The sequence below is a fragment of the Prionailurus bengalensis genome, chromosome X, assembly GCF_016509475.1.
Source record: "Prionailurus bengalensis isolate Pbe53 chromosome X, Fcat_Pben_1.1_paternal_pri, whole genome shotgun sequence".
NCBI classification, from domain to species: Eukaryota; Metazoa; Chordata; class Mammalia; order Carnivora; family Felidae; genus Prionailurus; species Prionailurus bengalensis.
In genome coordinates, this window is record NC_057361.1 from 25,755,266 (window position 1) to 25,775,496 (window position 20,231).

The following is a 20,231-nucleotide window of genomic DNA, read 5'->3' on the forward strand; positions in this document are numbered from 1 at the left end:
GGAAGACAGCCAGTCAGTGGGATTAATTCCAACTAATTGCCTCATTCTTCTTACACGGTCAACACCTTTGAACCTATTTGAACATTAGTGCATTGCCCTCACACTCTACTCTTAATGAGGTTACTTGCCTCACCTATTCAATGAAACTGTGCTTTATAGAACACATTTGCCACTTGGAGAGATGTCTGAGAGGGCACTCTCTTCAAGTGTTAAATAATTAACCTCTTGAACCAGAAGGGCCCTCATTGTTGGACACGATTCTTATATATCCCTTTTGTAAAGAGAGAATCTACCTAGGAATATGTCTTAACAACATGTATGTGCGTATATACATGTATTTCAGCCTATGCAAACAAGCTATACACACAGCGTTCGTTTGATGCAAGTAGCAACTACCAAGGAGGAACAAGGTATATGATGGGGCAGCAAATAACACGAATTTTCTGTTTTGGACACTCGTATTCAGCTAAATCTCGATTATGTGCAATAAAGAGGGGCATACATAGTATAAGAATTGAAGGGCGCCTGGGTGGCTCAGTCAGTTAAGCATCTGACTCTTGATCTTGGCTCAGGTCTTGATGTCAGGGTCGTGAGTTCAAGCCCCACATTGGACTCCACACTGGGGATGGAGCCTACTTAAAAAAAAAAAAAAGAATTGAACCTCCACATATGATTGGCCAATGATAAAACTGTGAAACAGACAAAGAACAATTTGGGTAAATAGTAGCCGCATGTTCAAAAGTTCGACTTATTTTAACAGGCATCTGTCTCCAGCAGGTAATAGAGGTTATAAATCAGAAGTAAACTTGAAAGGAAATCCACTGGCCATCAGATCTTTGTGTTATAAAATCTTTACAGTACACACAAACAGGCAGTTTAAAAAACAATAATTCCATTTAAAGTATATGTGAACAGAGATCAAAATCACAATAACTTATTCATAGCCACTGCCCACCAACACACTACTCCCTCTTCCTTCTCAGCACCACCTTGATGTTCTCATTATTTCTAGGTCAAAACAACCTGTTGACTGATGATGTTTCATATCCTGATCAAAATCTCATTCACTGCAGGCTGCTTAGAGATGATTCATATAATGCCACTGTATGAAAAAACAACAAATCATCCCCATTCACCAAATAGGTATGGGCAAAGCTGTGGGCAAAGCCGTGGGTTAGGTGTCTTTAGTAGTTGAGTCACTGCTGCCAGAGGGGTGTCTGCCCCCATCCTGGGACATGAAAGCAACGTTTCTGGGAAGAGGGAGATGGCTGTGCATTTTTATGGCTGTGAATTCTTGTACTCAGTTGAGCAATGGCACAACTGGGTCATAAAATGCAAGGTATAACTTCTAATAAGCAGTTCCTGTATATCGAACTTTGACAACCAGGTCAGTAAAGTGAGAAATTAGACATGACACATAAAAAATGCTAACTACTCTCTCAGGCCATATAATAGGAAAAAATGTGTTGATTTCCAATAAATTACCATGGAAACCTATATTAGATTTGAGTGTCGAGGACTACATTTGCCAGCTAAAAGAAATATGTTAGTTGTTGGTCTCTACTTTTAGGGCCCATTTACTATTATTAGTATGTGTTCTATGAAGATGAATGTATCTGGAGATTGATTTCTCTAAATTAAAAATGGACATTTAAATGCTGTTGTTAGGGAGGAAGAATTTCCTCTACCCTTCAAGGTCCTTCTAGCTGGCCTAAGAATCAAAGTGACATGAGACAGATAAACAGGAAAAAAAATCAAATTTAATATTTAAAATGGGGAATCCACACAGACATGAACTTCCAAAGACAGTGAGGCAACCTGACATTTATAGGAGCTAAAGGGGGGGGGGGGTAGGTGTCTGAGGATACAAAGGGGAGAAAGACCATTAGCAGCAAGGTGAAAGGAGAGGTTTGGAAAGCAAAGCTTGCCCTGTTATGCAGATAAGTTTCTTATCTTAGTTAAGGAGGAATCTCTGTTAATAACTCTCCTCCTGGTACCAGCAGGCAGTCAAGGGGGGAGGTAAAGAGCTTTTCCTGAATGTGATGGGATTTGACTGCTTTTTAACTCAAAATAATGTTCATGCCAAAGAGGTCCATTTTGGGGTGGCCTGTACTTGGCCCCTACACTATTAAAACAGATTTTAGGGGCACCTGGGTTGCTCAGTCGGTTAAGTGTCTGACCTTGGCCCAGGTCATGATCTCACGGTTCATGGGTTTGAGCCCCGCGTCAGGCTCTGTGGTTCGTGCGTTCGAGCCCCGCGACAGCTTGGAGCCTGGAGCCGGCTTCGGACTCTGTGTCTCCCTCTCTCTCTGCCTCTCTCTCTTTGTCAAAAATAAATAAACTTTTAGGGAAAAAAACAGATTTTATTTTTACTTCACACACAAAAAAATCCAGTGGTATATTTAACAAAACGCAAAAAGGTCAATTTCAAAACCCCCCAAGAATCATTACCATGTATATGAATGAAGATTTACTGAAAAGAAATTGTGAACTGTGATGGAAAAACAGACTATTTCTGGAGAATGTTTTGGTTTTGACTCTTTACTTGTATGTGACCTAAAGCAAGTCTCTTTGTGCCATTGTTCTTCATTTTTGTCGTTTGTAAACTAATTGCCCTTAAGCTGCAGTGAAAGAATCTTGTAAGAACATATGGAACCCTGGGTGACTGATAGTACATTATTATCCCATTTGTCAGATCTTACAGATTCTGTGAGTTTGGAGTCTTTGTACCTCAGTTTGCAAATCTTGAAAGTGAAATGAACTGTTTTCTCTTCCTAGAGATGTTTTTATGGTTTTAAGTGTTTGTAAAGTTGACGCATATTTTTATTTTTTATTTTTTTTAAGTTTTTTTTTTAAGTTTTATTTTTGAGACAGAGACCATGAGTGGGGGAGGGACAGAGAGAGAGAGGGGAACAGAGGATTAGAAAGGCTCCATGCCACCACCAACGGGGAACCCCTTTGGGGGCTCGAACCCAGGAACCATGAGATCAAGACCTGAGCTGCAGTCAGACACTTAACCACCTGAGCCACCCAGGCGCCCCCATTGACTTATAATTTAAAAAAAATTTTTTTTTAACATTTATTTATTTTTGACACAGAGAGAGACAGAGCATGAACGGGGGGAGGGCCAGAGAGAGAGAGGGAGACACAGAATCTGAAGCAGGCTCCAGGCTCTGAGCTGCAGCACAGAGCCTGATGCGGGGCTCGAACTCACGGACCGTGAGATCGTGACCTGAGCGAAGTCGGACGCTCAACCGACTGAGCCACCCAGGCGCCCCAAATTTTAGATGACTAGTTCCTGTAACTGAAAAATAGAAATTACAATTCCTTAAGGTATGCAATTGCAGTTCAGAGTACTGACCAGTAATGGCTGCCAAGTTCATGGAAACTAAACTGGAAGAGACTATTATCAGAGCTTAAAGAATGACCCATAAATTGCCTCACTTAAATCAATTTGGAATTCTAATTCTAGTATGTAATGTAAAATGAGTAGGACTTGAAAACTATCATCCACACTTTCAGGGCAATGACTCACAACAGCTTGGGTATCAGTCAAGTCTTCCCCTCTTCCTTTCTAGGTTCTTTGGCTGGTCTCATAATTACATTGACAGAAAACTGATTCAAAGGAGAAAACCAAATTTAATTTCATACGTCCCAGAGCCCCACAGAAATAGGAGACTCAAAGGCAGTTGGCCAATTGAGGCTTACATGCCTTCCTGAGTTCAGGAATGATTTAGGGGCCTGGAGCTTCAAAGGGAAGGAAGGCAATTCACAGGAAGATAAGAAGAGTAGATATTTGGTAGTCAGATGTTTGTCCTGCCATGCCAGTTAAATCTTTCTGTTAATAAGTTGTGTCAGGTAGGAGAGCTCTTTCTGGTCTAGGCCCCCTTTGTCAATTCTTTTAGGCTAAGGAGAGGTAAATGTTGTTTCTGAGTCTGCTGGGTCTTCATGGCCTTCAACTCAACATAATCCACACTCACATTTTGGGGTGACATGTTCTCTTCCCCTTCAGGTACATTTCTAATGTTCCCCAAATGAACCAATATGTGTATATCATTTAGACATGTCGGTATCGAAAGTAGCTTAAGGACTACATTAAAGGTATCACAACAAAATCCCATGTTGGCTATCTTCTTGTGTAGGCTCCTATCACTGGCAACTCTGTAGTCACATAAAAATTGATCATCTTGAGGGGCCCCCCCTGGGTGAACACTTAATCAGTCAGTTAAGTGTTCGACCTTGGCTTAGGTCGTGTTCTCACAGTTTGTGAGTTCAAGCCCCACATGTGGCTCTCTGTTGTCAACACAGACAGCACAGAGACCACTTCACATCCTCTGTGCCCCTTTCTCTTTGCCCCTCCCCTTCTCTCTCTCTCTCTCTCTCTCTCTCTCTCTCTCTCTCTCTCAAAAATAAATAAACATTAGAAGAAATTTTTAAAAATTGTTAATATTCAAATGTATTTTCACCTGTTAACTACTTACATACTAGTTTAGGTTTCTCATCTGTAAATAAATGCAATTAGAGTAAGTGAAATTTGAAATCTTATTATCCTTTTATGATTTTCATTGAGCATGTTGTATAGAGTCAGGGAAAAAAATAAGAAAAAAATAAATCTATTTTGGTACAGCCACTGAAAAATTTTAAAGTGCTTACAGGAAACCGATCATTCATCTTTTTGCTCTAAAATCAAGTTATTTACACATTTTAAAAGTATATTAAAACCTATTTCCTTCAATGTCCACTCTTGTTCTCCCTTTATGTCTGTTAGAAAACATCGTCTGGGGGGCACATTTACTTCTATATTACTTTCTCAAGCCATTGGTAATTTTCATGCACCAAAAATCTATACATAGAGCAAGACAGTAAGATAATGGCTTAGTCTTTGTGAAGCAGGTCCATGTTACTGCCATTTTGGTGAAAGTGAATTCATTAGTGAAGACAGGCCCTTCATATATCCCAACTACACGGGCATAAGTCATTCACTTTATTCTCAACGTCACTGTGGTTTAAGGAGCTACTTACTGTTCCCTTAGGAGGAATCAAGGAATGGTAGATCCTGCTCCAGTAGTGCCCAAACCTTGCCTCTTTCTTTGTAGAGTATTAATGGGAGAAGAAAAAAGAAACATAAACAAGTGTTCATAAATTCTTGACTCTCTCTCTTTACAGAACAGGGCAAACTTACCACTATTTCTCGTAGCACTTTTATGTTTTCAGAAAACAGAGAGCCATCAAAAAGATTCAAGAGAGATAAGAAATGGAACTTTCTGTTACTTCTGTTGAGGGAAATAAACCAGCATATGGTTTGATTATTGTTTTTGCCTTAATAGTCTCTAGCTGTGTGGAGTCACCAAGATTTTGAATGAAACTTGTCTCATCAGAGAAACAGTTTTTGCCACACACATTTTATTCTAACACTTTCAATAATTAGGAAATACATTAAAACACTAAAGGAAGAAAATTGTAATAATAACAAAATTCTGAAGCTGATCAACGCATCCCATTTCGTGTATTGCGACGCGTTTAGTTTTTACATGCGTAAAATATTTTATAAATCTATTTCCAACAATCGAATATACTACAAATCCTAGTTTGTTTGTTTTTTTCAGAAGGGCTCAATGTGTCTGTAGAAAACATGGCTCCTTCTACCGGTTCTGTAAGCAGTCCAGATGTTCTGGTTCTTTGGCCAATGCAAAGCATTCCCAGTGGAAGACCAAAGTGCTCTAACTGCGACAGCATGTCCTCTGGTGGAGGACTGCCTTCAGGATAAACACTGCAGCCCTTAACAAACAGGAGTAAAATGGCAATGCCACCTTCACTCTGACAATTTTCTCTTGAGAGATGTTTTCGAACATTCCATCTGTGCCTGTCTGTTTGTATGACACGTTGAGAAGGAAACTCCTAGTAGAGAGAAAGCAAATACTTTTTCTTCTAAGAGGTTTTCCTTTAGGCAGCTGTGAAATTTGACACCTTGATAAACAGTGGCCCCGTCTTCTAAGCTGGTCACCTGAGGCCCATTTTGCTCTTTATTCTAGCAGTCCCTTTCTTCTTTGTCTGATTTCTCCTCATCATACTCAATCTTATGAGACCTAAGATGAAGGAGTCCCCGTGTGAATACTTTATATGTTTGCGTGTGTGTACAGATACATAAATGTTCTGTGTACATCCCAAATGGTGGTCCTTAGCCAGACCTATTTCAAAGACTGCTTTTATAACCAAAGGGGAAATGTTTTCAGCGATAAAGCTCTATCTGTGTTAGTAATGCCACATTGTGCTTTCTGAAAATATGTCAGTTTTCCACAGGGGAGAATCATTGTCCTATTTTTCTGACCTAATTTTGGGAAGCCTGGTTTAATTGATACCACGAATCCTTCAAATAAATACATATTGACAAGGTACACCCTAGTTGCTTTGAAAAGAAAACAAAAGATAAACCATGTTCTAGCTGAGAAATCAAAACATGCAGTTGATTACTACCATCCATCACACCATACATTTGCTTTCTCTGTACTTCACCCCAAATGACTTGCCAAAAACCTCTGCACTTTGCTACATCCTGCACTTTGCTGCAAAGTGTCCGACCCCCATCCCTAAAATCTCCCAACACAAACACAAACACCCTGAGTGACCTGCTCACCTGACCTGCGGTTATGCTGCTTATAGTAGAGCATTTCTTACATGTATATAAAAGGCCGACAGAGTGAAACTTAAGTGCACAATGGGTGTTGGCTTTTATTATTGTGTTATTAAATATCTAAGTATATGCCAGACTCTGCAACTAGACATGAGTTCCTTTAAGGCAAGAAGCTTATTTTATCCATCACTTTGTCACTAGAACTCAAAGTACTACACCTGGTACATTTAAGGCACTTGTTAAAGCGGGGTGTCTGGGTGGCTCAGTCAGTTAAGCATCTGACCTCGTTTCAGGTCATGATCTCATGGTTTGTGAGTTCCAGGCTCGCCTCGGGCTCTTTGCTGACAGCTCAGAGCCTGGAGCCTGCTTTGGATTCTGTCTGTCTGTCTGTCCGTCTGTCTTTCTCTCTCTCTCTCTCTCTCTCTCTCAAAAATAAATAAACATTAAAAAACTTTTAAGGCACTTATTAAATGAAGAGAGAGTGAAAGAATGAACGAATGAAAAGAAAACAATTGGATCACAATATCAAAGATGGAATGATTGGTTGATTTCTAAATGCCAAGTGCACACAAACCTTCCTTGTCCTGTAAGTCTGTACAAGACTGTATGGTCATTGGATTTATGAATGAGAGAACATTTCTATATTTGTATTATTTAGTTGACCATTTTTGTATAGAATGATATTTTATTACCAAATTAATAGAATGCATATTAGTAATTCTCCCTCTTCAGTTGCTTGAACTTCATGACATGTTGGCTGGGAAACTGGCTCACAAAGATATTCTGGGAATTTTAGAGTGGGAATGCATAAAAAACTAACTTTTTGTTAGAAAATTGAGTTTGTTACTAATCATCTAGTCATTGATTTATTCAACAGATATTCATTGAGTACCTACTATGTGTCAGATAGTTTCCAAGGCACTTGATCAGTAAAAAAAAAAATACGGACAAAATAGACGCCCCCCCAAGAGCATTCTTGCTCTTGAAAGAATTTAAATTCCAATGGGAGACAGATAATAAACAATAATACGTTTATTAATAAGCAAATTAATATTATATCGTGATTAATGCTTTAGCTAAAAATAAAGAAAAATGGATGCAAAGTGTAGTTTGTGATTTGGAATGTGTGCTCAGGAGACCAAATTGAGATGGTGTTATATGTGAAGAAAAAAGGCAAAGGGAGAGGCATACCGAAATCTGGGAGAGGAATATGCCATTCAGAGGGAACAGCTACAGCAGAGTCCTAAGGTAAAACAATTGTCTGTAATGTAAAACCATAAATAAAACTAAACAACATAATGCAATATAGTAAGTTACCACAAAAGCTACAGAAAATCCATTTTCTGAGGAGACGAATCACTTCTGGAAAAGTGCCATTCAAAATCTTAGCCTTGCCTTGCAGGATTGGTAGGGTTTTGATAAGTGGAAAGGGGAAAGTCTATGTCAGTCCAGAATTGGAAAAATGCATGTCAAATTCAATTCACATTGGAGAGATGATTCCAGCTGGAGGTTAATTAGCTGCTTCAATTAAAGGAGTGAAGGGCCGTGAATGCCAACATAAGGGTTTTGGACTTTTTTCCAAGAGCATTGTAGAGCGACCAAGAATTACTGAAGAAAATTCCAAAGCAAGGGCACGTTTCCGGAAGATTACATTGAAAGCTTTGTACAGATTAGAATGACTGTAAATAATAAAACTTCCAGTCAAGACTGTTCAATGCAGAACACACTCTAATTACAGTAACACTTGAGATAATATGATCTTACCATTTGTCTTTTATTTTTTAACGTTTGATTTTGAAAACAAAAATACTGGACAGTACAGAAACACTGCAAGAATGGCAAAATAAATTTCCACATATCCTCCTCTACTAGATTCACCAGACATCGTGACTAAATTCTTCCGTGTGAATCTTCTAAACACAAGGATGTTTCCCTACTTAACCACAGTATAGTTATCAAAATTCAGGAAAACTGAAAACGGTGGAAAGCTATTTCTAAAATACCGTCTATATTTCCTTTTAAAAGATTGTTGCAGTAATACTCTTCTACTGTATTTCCCATCCAGGATTCCATATTGCATGTTGTTGGTCAAGTCTTCTTACTGTCCTTTAATCTGGGATGGTTCCTCAGCCTGTGACTTTCAGGGTGTTGGGAATAAATTTCCTCTGCCCACTGAGGTAACTGGACTAAGCATGAGACAGATTAACAGGAGAATATCAAATTTAGTAGGAGGAATCCCCACAGAAGTGACATTTAAAGACAGTCAGGCGACCCGAGGCTTATGTGACCTCCTGAGCTGGTAAGGGGAGGGGACGAGCTTGGGAAACAAAGGTTGGAAAACAAAGGGGTTTAGAAAACAAAGGTTGTCCTGTTATGCAAATAAATTTCTTAGGTAAAGAGGAGTCTCTGTTAAGAGCTCCCTCCATGGTACAGGCTCTCCTTTCCAAGGTCAATTTAGGCAGTTGGGAAAGGTGGAGACCTTTGTAGGCATCTGCTGTGTTTGGATTGCTTTTAACTCAAAATAATCAAGCCAAAGGGCTTGCCCTTGACCCTAACAATGGCTTGGACAGTTTTGAAGAGTAGAAACCAGATTTTTGTTTTGTACAATGTCCCTCAGTTTGGTTTGCCGCATGTGCCCTCCTTTTTTGGATATTAACCTGTTTCTGGCTGGAGTACTATGTAAATGATAATTGTGCCTCCCTAATGCATCACATCAGGAGGTAGGTGATGTCAATTTGTCCCGTTGCTGGTGATGTTAATTTGGGCTACTTCCTGAAAGTGGTGTCCATTTTTTGCTAATAAATAATCAGTGAGGAGGTACTTTAAAACAGTGTGAATATCCTCCCTCATCAATCTTTCACCCAATAATTTTAGCATTTGTTGATAATCCTGCCTGAATGAATTATTATTAGGATGGTTGAAACATCGTGATTTGTAATTCTATCATTTCTTCTATTTTTACCTAGTGGCATTCTGCTTTAGCTAAGGGAGACCTTTCTTTTTAATTTATTTGTTCATTAATATGAATTCATGGAATCATGTTTTTTTGATTACTGTCATTATTCATCTTAACTCATCTTTTAATACATACCGCTTATGAATATTCCTTTTACTTCGTAGGAAAAAAACACAACACCCTTTCCATCTGGTTGGAAGGAAGAAAAGCACATTTTAAGGGGAGGCTTTAGCTAACTGCGGAAAGAATGATGTCTTCTTTTTTCTCTAGTCTTTTGTTTTATTTTTCAATTTTGAAGTTTATTAACATGTAACAATGCGATTCTAATGGCTTCTGGCGCTTAGACTAACTATGCCCTCATGATGGGTTCTAGCCAACAACCACATTTGCATTCTCGATTGGCAGTAAGTAAAAGTTAATGTGATACTTTTGCTGAAAACCTCTCTCCAAAATAACAAGATATACCACTTTGAAGGTAATCTTTTGCCCAGATGTTTGGTTGCACAAATCAACCTGCTAAATTCAGAGACCATTTTCATTTTTATTATTGTTATTATTATTATGTTATTATTTTGTATATCCTGCCTTGTTCCAAAAAGCACTTTCCAAAAGCAAAACTTCTATCTTTACATACTAGTTTATACCTTCCCCAAAACATTTTCTTGCCATTATGTGAGTAGCAATTCAGCTTCTTAATGCGTTACCGAAAAAAAAAAAATTATAACTGCTTCTAAATTGCGTTGATGTATTGTAGAATTGAGTTGAATATCTTTGTAGGCTGAGCATAATTATCCTCCTGCCAGGAACAAATAAGTTATACTGCTCCAGAGAAATAAATATGCATATGAATTTATGTGGATGGATAAATCCTTATAAAGTTTAGCTCTTTATAACACAATGAGAGAAGAGGAAATGTACTTGGTGAGGCTAATGAATAAACCGGGATCATTAGATTGTCTATCATGCATTTCCCCCCACAAACTTGCACTTTACTGCATATAAATCAGGGCAGAACATTTGAAAGGACTTTATATAATGAATGAGGCAATTTTAGGCTGAACTATATAAGGAAAAGCCACCTAAAATACTCAGTTATACTTTAAGCAAGATTATGCATATAAATACATATAGAGAAACAAAATGAAAATCCGAGTGAGGAGTTCAAAAATACCTAAAAACTTGGATTTACTTTGTTAACATCTTTACCTCTTCAAAGATACCTAGCAGAAAAAGTTTGCCAACAACAATACCAGGTACTGGCCAGTAGAAAAAAATAGGATCCCAAACTGCACTAGGTAATTGCAGCAAGATTAGTGTAAACCAAATGCATTTATTATTTGCAGTGTAATCCAATGTACTAAGAGATGGCATGCGCTTTATTTTAATTAGCTGTTTCTTTTAAAGGGTTGCTTGGTCCAACTGTCTTGATAAGAAAAAATTGTAGTCATTGCTCAAAATGCTTGTAGCAAATCTAGTTTTAAATTGAAGCAATTTATTCCGAAAGCAGTCGACTACTGCAGCAATAATCAATGTGTTTTCCCTTTGCCCAAACTGGAGCTTTCCAAAGACTATTGTTAATTGCCTGTAACTAAATGACTGCTGGTGCCCTTAAACGTAACTCTTTGGCACTTGTTCATTTGTTGTGTTTAACCAAATGCCAGTTTCCCTTAGGTTTTGCTGAGCAATTTTGCTTTACAATTTTCAATATTCAGTCTCAATCCCTTAAAGGGGGGCAGAGTCTATCATTTTAACAAAATAACACAAAGGCTAAACAGATTCTTAAAAGGTCTGCACTTTCTCTTTCCATCTTCTGATGTTGAATTGTGCTGAAATGGAATCTTTTTATTTTTTAAATGCTGCCACTCCAGGCAACTTGAACTGGAGCTAAAAAGCAGATCCCATTTCAAAGGGAAAATGACATTTGCTGGGGCAACAACTTTCACATTGCAATGTAAGGATACAATACAGCAGTGGGCCCAAATCATTTCTTTTAACTGTAACAGAATTTAACCCCTAGTAATTTCGTCTTGACCCAATGGATAAGCCATAATGGGTAGCACTCATATTAATGAATGCGTCCAGCTTGGAGCAAAAGAATGTGGAAACTAAATCTAATACACCCTTTTGGCGGGGGGAGAGTTTACACAGGGCATATAAACCAGTGTGAAAAACTTAAATGAAAATTTTTTAACCTCTCCCATTTATACTATGAAGGGCACGTAAGTTACTCTTGCATAAAAACAATGTAGTAACCGAGGAACAGGCACTGGTGTGTGGACCGTGGCAAAAGAGCCATTTCTTCTCTGGCTTCCGAGGACATTGTAAGAACACCATGCTTCTGAATGTAATACTACAGAAGTATCTGAAGGAAATTTGAGATGCTCTCCGGATCCCAGGACAAATTCGCTCCTTGAAAATGCCGTGTCTTTGGACCTGGTTTTGGTGTCCCTATTATTAGTAAATGACTATCCTCTGTCTCAGAAGGCTTATTCTTGCTTATTGCTCATACTCTAGGTATATATAACTTTCCATATGTTTGTAACTTAAAGTATACATTCATGTGACAGTAGACCATTTCTGTAATTGCTAAGCCCCATCAACCCCGCTGGCTTTTTCTCATTACATTTCAGACAATACTATTGATTGGCCTATGAAATAGTATATTTGAGGTAGTGTATATAATTATTTGACTGGCCCTAGACTTCTAGCAATGGGAATAATTCACATTTGGGCAGTGACTTCTCTAAAAATAGGAAGGACTTACTTTCATATAATTTTTCTCTAATTTTGCATATTCAGTGTTAAAGGTCTTAAAGAAGTGTGTTAAGACCAGTCTTATAAATACCATCCAAAGAAAATGAGAATTCCGCTTATTAGAGTAATAAGATTCTGTTTCAGGCACAGTTTTGGATTGTTTTGAAAGGTGTTCGACTAGATATGGGGTGAAGCACGCTAGTTGCCCAGGCCTGGTGCCATGTCTCTAGAATCCACAAGTGCGCTTGGAGCCAACATAGAACCATTCCTGACCTGGGCGGATACCTGCCAAAGAGCTGTCCTGACTCCAGCTTTCTTTTACAGCTTCTCCCCACCTAAGCCTTGAGTTAGAATTTATAATGACTGTTTTTTTTTTTTTCAAAATATCAAAGTTGTGAAGAATGCAAGTGTGATTAACGTAAGGTGAAGCGCATGGATGGTAGGTGTTCCGTTCATTGCATTCTGACAATTATATGCTGGTATATCCACACCTCAAAAGAGCTACAGAATGTTTCAGAATGTTTCGTCTACCCCAGAAAGTTTCCCGTTGCCCCCTTCCAATACATTTTCCCATCACTTATCCACAAAGCATCCATTTTGTGATTTCTGTCACGATGGTTTATTTTGGCCTGCTCTTGTCCTTCATTTAGACAGAATTATACAGAAGATACTACTTTGTGTGTGGCTTCCTTCACCTAACATAATTTTGTAAGATTTATTCTTGTTGCATGTGTCAGTAGTTTATTCTTTTTACTGCTGAGTGTATTCTGTCATATGGACGGACAGCAGTCTGTTCAATGTCTCCTGTTAATCACCCTTTGGGTCGTTTTCAGTCACGGCCACCATGAATAAAACTTCTCTGAACAGTCTTCTTGTGGATATCTGCTTATATTTCCGTGGGTGAATACATAGGAGTGCACTTGCTAGTCATAGGGTAGATTCCTAAGCTAACTTTATTAGAAACCACCCCAAATTTTCTAATATAGTGGTACCATTGGGCTTTGCCATCAGCACCGTTTGAGAGTGCAAGTTAAGCGTTCTCCGTTATTTTTCCCTGTCTTTTCTCGTGCAAGCATTTTAGAGTGATAAATTGTGTCTAATGCGTTAAAAGAGAAAACAGAGTGACTCGGAAAAGAAACCACAGTTCAAATGTTTATCTCTTCCATCATATCCAGTACAATTTAAATCAGATGATTTTGGTGTACAAATTAGCCTGTGGGCATAAGTTAGTTTTCTGCAGGTTTCTGTGTATATGGTGGAGTTAACTCATATACTGAGAGAACCAGGCCCAAGGCCCCCCACGGAATTACCTACCCACTTATCCTTTCTGTTCGCACAGGGATGGGACAACATCCTGAGGAGCTTTTTGTATATCATTCCTGGTACTTTTGTAGTAGTATCTTGTGTAGGTCCTCACAAGATTCAGCATGTAAAGGTGTCTGATATTTATAAGTACAAAATATAAAAATTTCCAGGAGGCTCGTTTTGGCATTTCCCTTTTCATATTCATTTAGACTCTAAAAGATTTAATAACTCGTTTTCTTTTTCTTCCTTAAATTCATAAAGTCCAATCACTTCTAATAAGGTTGTCTTCTATTTTCCATTTAATTTTAATAACAAGAGCATCAGAATACACTTGATTAAACAGCAGTTATATATGTTTTCTGATTAAACTGTTGAATTGAAAATGAAGGACTACATAATGAAAAATGTGGCTGAGTTCTGTAATTATCCCAGGAAAAGTCACATCACACGCAAACACACGTGCACACACGTGCACAAACACAAAATGTTCTTGTGAGAAAATGATGTCCGTGTTTTCAAGTTCTTTATCCCTGATAGGGCCCTGTACTCCTGATTATTTCACCCCCTTTTTGAGATCTCAGGAGTGATCTTGTAACACAAGAGTAGTTGTTACTCAAGCCATAGATTATTTTAAGGTTTTCACTGTAAGCCTACATTTCCTCTGCTCTGAAATTAGATAACCCATCGATGAATTTTAAAGTAAAGCATCAAAAATACCATTACTTTAGAGCCATCATTTCAGGAATTTTTATATCTAATGGTAATTAAGGAAACCAGCACTTTTCAACGTAGTCATCGACAATAGTGAACCATGGCTCCCCATCAGTAACGTGTGTACCGTGTTGATCAAGACGGCAGGCATACGTAGGCACATAAAGTGAACTTCATAGTCTGTGCATTCTGGCTTAATGTTTAAAAGCCGGTAGCCTTCATTTTGTTACGATGTGTATGGGCTCTAACGGGGAAGAAAAGAGGTGAATATTCTATCCCCAGAAATGCCTGATAATTGTTAATGTAATATGGATATTCAAGAGGAAAAAGAGAACATGTATGTGGCAAGAGAATCCCTCTTTTGGGTAGAATGTAGCAAACTGCCTAGCAAAAGGGGAAAGAGAAGAAAAGAAAATTCTCTAAATAGCTTAGTGAAAGGAAAATACTACCGACATAGTCTGGGGTGACATCCACGAGGGGGCCGGCTCTTTGAGCCCAAGTATTCAGCCGCCAATACTGTGGCAGGCCACACTGGCACGACTATTCAGGAGGCAGCAGGCAGTATTCCTCAGGTGGTCCACCCACCCCTCTATGTCACAGTCCACACTGCCCTTCAGGAACTGCGTTGTTGGAAGCCTTACGTCCCCTCAGCCCCAACCCCTAGGTGATAGCACAGGTGAGAAAGGTCAAGATTCACATTGGGTGAGTTCGGAAGCTGTCCTGACTTAAGCGCTTCATATCCACAGGAACCGATATTTCTTTGATCAACTCCACAAGCATAATTTGTGGGATTCCCCCAAGGGATATGCTTATATGTGTTACTGTACTCAGGCAAGCCCAAGATTATCGTTTCCAAACCGGTATTTCTAATTTGTTTCCGTCCAATGCCGTCTCCCATTTTTACCATAAACGATGTCGCTTAGCAACACAGTTACCACAGACCACCTTATCTGGTTACCAAGGAAACAGACCTAGCAAGGTCCCATTTTCATGCAGAAGGGGAAGGGGTTGTGTTAATCCATCACCTACATCTGGTCTCATCCACAGAACTGTGAAATCAAGTTGAATTTGTGACTTGGAATGTGAACATGGTATAATTCCCTTTGGTGATTTGTTGTTGTTGTTGTTGTCCCCAGAGTTGATGTACACAGTTGAACTTGCTGGAGGGCTTGGTGCTATCCTTTTGCTGCTTGTTTGTCTGGTGACCATCTACAAGTGTTACAAGATAGAAATCATGCTCTTCTACAGGAATCATTTTGGGGCCGAGGAGCTGGATGGAGGTAAGATGAGTTCCCTCTTTTGATGTTCTCTCCGGATGTGCTTCTTTGTTTCCTGCAGTTCTTCTCATCTTTCACTGTTCAGTTTGTAAATTCATCTTTCACGTCGAACTCTACGTGTGATGCTTTGGAGCCAATAGGCAATTTCCTCTGCAAATGGTAAAGCAACACCTACCCTTTTTAGAATCCTATTCCAAATAGCACTTGCAAATTACAGACGCTGATTGCCACGCTATCCGTGTTCATCTTCTCTCACCTTGTAATCAGCACTGAAAGGCCAGCTTTGCTTTTCTACGGGCAAGGAGTGCCTCTTTTAATTGTGTTCCCTAGCCCAGTGGTTTGAACGGAATCTCAATTTGTTCCTTATTTAGACTGACCAGTTGTAATAAACTGTGTTGAATAGTTTAGAATGCATAGCAGTCTTTCCAGTCCTGTTTATGTAGCTATATTTAGACAGACTGATTTTTCTTCCAAGTGTGGACCAACAGATAATAAATAATGTGCGCAAGCACATTGTTTTCGACCAGTTTTACTCAAATTGGACAAGTAAATGTTGTTTATGTAGAAATCGTAATTATTATTTACCCCTTCTGGTCAGTCGTGAATTCCATGTGCCCTCTAAGAGGAATTTGGGGTCCTTCACATGGAGGTCCATAAACCACCCATTAGAGGACTGAAGATTTTTTTCGTTTTCGTCACTTGAAAATGATTCACACATGAGGTAAATTTGCAGTAGAGGGAGCATATGCAAACTGCCATACACAGTGCAGATGGCCACGGTTTCTTGCTCATATTTATCGACTTTTTTTCACTGTCACTTTTGCCCCGAGTGGCACAAAGGAAAATGAAGGGACCTTTCCAGAATCCTCTAGAATAAATCCACAGGTGGAATTGTGGATTGTCAGACTTGGGAAGAGGAAGTTTGTTCAGTCTCTATTTAACCTTCTTCCCTCCCCATGGGGTGAAGTCTGTGCCGCAGCACGACTGGGTTTTTAAAATTCGTAACTGTTGATTTGCCCCTTGGTTTCTGCCTTTCTCGCCTTCGTATGCAAGTTATTAAATCTTTTGGCTACTACTTCAAAGGGATATGAGAAAATTGTCAGTGTCAGAGCTGTTGTTGAATGAGTATCAAGCAAAGTGCTAGGCGTTCTTAAGTCATTCTTGCTAAGACTCAAAAACCTCTGAGGTCAGTATTGTAATCTCCATGTTGCTGAAAAGGCAACTAAGGTTCCCAGGGGTTAAATAACATACTGATGAAGATAACACAAGTATTGCTATAAGTGGCCAAGATGGGATTTGAAAATAGGTCGATGCCCAAAGCCTTTCTTTTCTTGAACAGTGAGTCCCTAATATTTTTTGCCTTTTAAAAATGTAGTATGTTCCGGGTGCCTGGGTGGTGCAGTGAGTTAAGTGTCCAACACTTGGTCTTGACTCAGGTCATGATCTCACGGTTCGTGACTTCGAGCCATGCATTGGACTCTGCTACGTTGGTGCACAGCCTGCTTGGGATTCTGTCTCTCCTTCTCTGTGCCCCTCCCCTGCTTGTGTGCGCTCCTTCTCTCTCTTTCTCTCAAAAAATGAGTAAACATTATGGGGCACCTGGGTGGCTCAGTCGGTTGAGCGTCCGACTTTGGCTCAGGTCATGATCTCACAGCTAGTGAATTCGAGCCCCGCGTGGGGCTCTGTGCTGACAGCTTGGAGCCTGGGGCCTGCTTCAGATTCTGTGCCTCCTTCTCTCTGCCTCAACTCACTGGCATTCTGTCTCTGTCTCTCTCCAAAATAAATAAACATCAAAAAAAATTTTTTTAAATGAATAAACATTAAAAAAATAAAAATTTAGTATGTTCAGTATAACCTAAAGATCTGATGTTGTTTGTACAGTCAGCATAGTAGATATTTGAAAAAGCAGATGATCTGAACGTTTTACTTAATCATTAACCCTGTTTTAAATATGTTTAGTTTCTGTTCTGAATGAGATGAAGGATTTCCCCCAAGCTGTAAATTTCCAATGCAGTTTCTATTTGTCATGTTATGAATGGTCAAAGATTCTGGATAGTTTAGATGCCTCGAAACCTTAGTCACATCCCCTTAGATCTTTCTTTTTTTAATGTTTATTTATTTATTTTGAGAAAGACCGAGAGCACGAGTAAGGGAGAGGCAGAGAGAGAGAGAGTATCTCAAGCAGGCTCTGCACTGTCAGCACAGAGTCCCACATGGGGCTCGATCCCACAAACCATGGGATCATGACCTGAGCCGAAATCAAGACTTGGACGCTTAACCGAATGAGCCACTCAGGCACCCTCCCTTAGATCTTTCTACACACACTCTTCCCTTGGTGGAAAATTTCTCTAACATCATCAAGTTCCCATTCTTCATAGCTCTCCTACAGTCCTTTCTTCTTCCGAAGAAAAGATAACTGTTAAGAAGACACCCCAGGCTTTTCATATTCTTGACTTGGCTTAAAAAAATGTATTTCAAAAGTCTAAAGTTTAGTGATGCCTTCTTTATCCTTGGACACCACATTACCTCCCTTAAAAGGGGAATACATAAAATACTCTTGGATGTAAGGAAAAGCAGGGAGTATGAAGAAGAAGAGGGCAAGTTTAGATGGCTTACTCTGGTGATACGATAATGATAAATCTGTTGACCATTTGTTGAATATTTATTAAATAGCAAGTGCTGTGTTGGCTGCTTTGTTGGTACTCAGAAAATCACACAATTAGAAAGACAGAATTTTTAATTTTGATTTTTTAATTTTAAAAAATGTTTATTTATTTTGGGGTGGAGGGACAGAGGCGGGGGGGAGAGAATTCCAGGCAGGCTCCATGCTGTCAGCGCAGAGCCTCACGTGGGGCTCCATCACGTGAACCATGAGATTACCTGTGCCAAAATCAAGAGTCAGACGCTTAACCAACTGAGCCACCCAGGTGCTCCTGAATTTTTTTTAAGATTTTATTTTTAAGTAATCTCTACACCCAATGTGGGGCTCGAACTCAAAACCAAGAGATCAACAGTCGCATGCTCTACTGAATGAGCCAGCCAGGCACCCCCAGAAAGACAGAATTTAAGCCCAGGTCCAAATAACTCCAAATTCGAATTATTTCAACCACTGTGTCAGACTGGGAAAGGAAGTATTTGGTGTCAGGAACACATCCATGCAGTTCCTTTCAGGTCATTACAATAGGTATTACTTGACTCTATCATTTCTGTATCAGAATGATTCTATTTTTCCAGGATAGAATATATTGATGTGGGGCACCTGGGTGGCTCAGTCGGTTGAGCATCCAACTTTGGCTCAGGTCATGATCTCATGGTTCGTGAGATCGAGCCCCGGGTCAGGCTTTGTGCTGACAGCTCGGAGCCTGGAGCCAGCTTTGGATTCTGTGTCTCCCTCTCTCTCTGCCCCTCCCCAACTCACGCTCTGTCTCTCTGTCTCTTTGAAAAATAAATAAAAGATTCGAGATGCTTTTCTCTCGATTTGTTCACCTCACTCTTGTCCCCCTCTACGTAACTTTACATTTTATTGTTTCCTCTGGATTCAGCTCTTAGCACTTCTCATTATACAATACCCACTTTTATGGATCGTCTTTACAGCCCTATCTTCAATTGCACTTATGCACTAATAGCCTCTAAATGTCCTTCTCCCCGTTCTCTTGTTTCATCATCAGTTAATTGTACCATTGTACCTCTTGAAAATAGACTGATTCCTTACTCTTAATTGTAGCTCCTTGTCCAAGCCTCCTACACTAGCTTCTTGGTCTTAATTCTCTACCCTTCCATTTTATCCTCCACACTCAGCCAGACTTCTCTTTTTAAGTACAAATTTACTGTGATTCTTTGCGAACCAAACCAAAAGAAAAAACAAACAAACGTACCTGTATGGTGCCTGCCAGAGCAAGTCTAGGCTTCTTAGCTCAGAAAACAACTGTACGAGCACAGGGTGACCCAGATTATATTTGTAGGGTCACCCCCTCTGTGGAGTCTGACCATGCATAGTTTCAGCTAGAATGAGATGCTGGTCTTTGGAAAAACAAAACTGTTGAGAACTGACCCAAGACTCTGCAGTAATGCATAATTCTAAGATCTTTTCAGATAAATTAGGTATCTACAATGGTTAGGGGAAGAAGTGCAACTACTCTCCCACTGACTTGATTCCATTCCATAATGAAAGAAACTTTAGATAAATTCTGTTGCATATTCATTTATTAACAAACAAACATGTAAGCCATCCTGTAAACTCGAAGACGTTTCAACTGGCTGTCATGTGTGTCTGAGTGTGTGTGTGTATTCCAAAAGACCTTACAAGAAAGTTTTCCCCGAGGCAAATATGACAATATATCAGTGGCAGGATTAACGTTAAAAAAAGAAATTATATAAGTTTAAGGTATACAATGTGATATATATATTGTGTGTATGTGTGTGTGTGTATATATATATATATATAGAGAGAGAGAGAGAGAGAGAGAGAGGCATTTATCACTGTAAATTTTCCTCTTACAACTGCTTTGATTCATCTCATAATTTTGTTATGTTGTGTTTCCATTTTTGTTTGTCTCAAGATATTTTCTGATTTCCCTTTTGCTTTCTTTAACCCATC

General features: G+C 39.3%; 1 protein-coding gene across 1 annotated transcript in view; it reads left to right on the forward strand.

Annotated features, from left to right (window-relative positions):
• Positions 1-20,231, forward strand: part of IL1RAPL1 (interleukin 1 receptor accessory protein like 1) — a 319,225-nt gene that overhangs the window by 276,976 nt on the left and 22,018 nt on the right. The window contains exon 7 of the mRNA XM_043569965.1: positions 15,494-15,637. Coding sequence (XP_043425900.1) covers positions 15,494-15,637 — 144 coding nt within the window. The remainder of the gene's footprint in view (positions 1-15,493; positions 15,638-20,231) is intronic.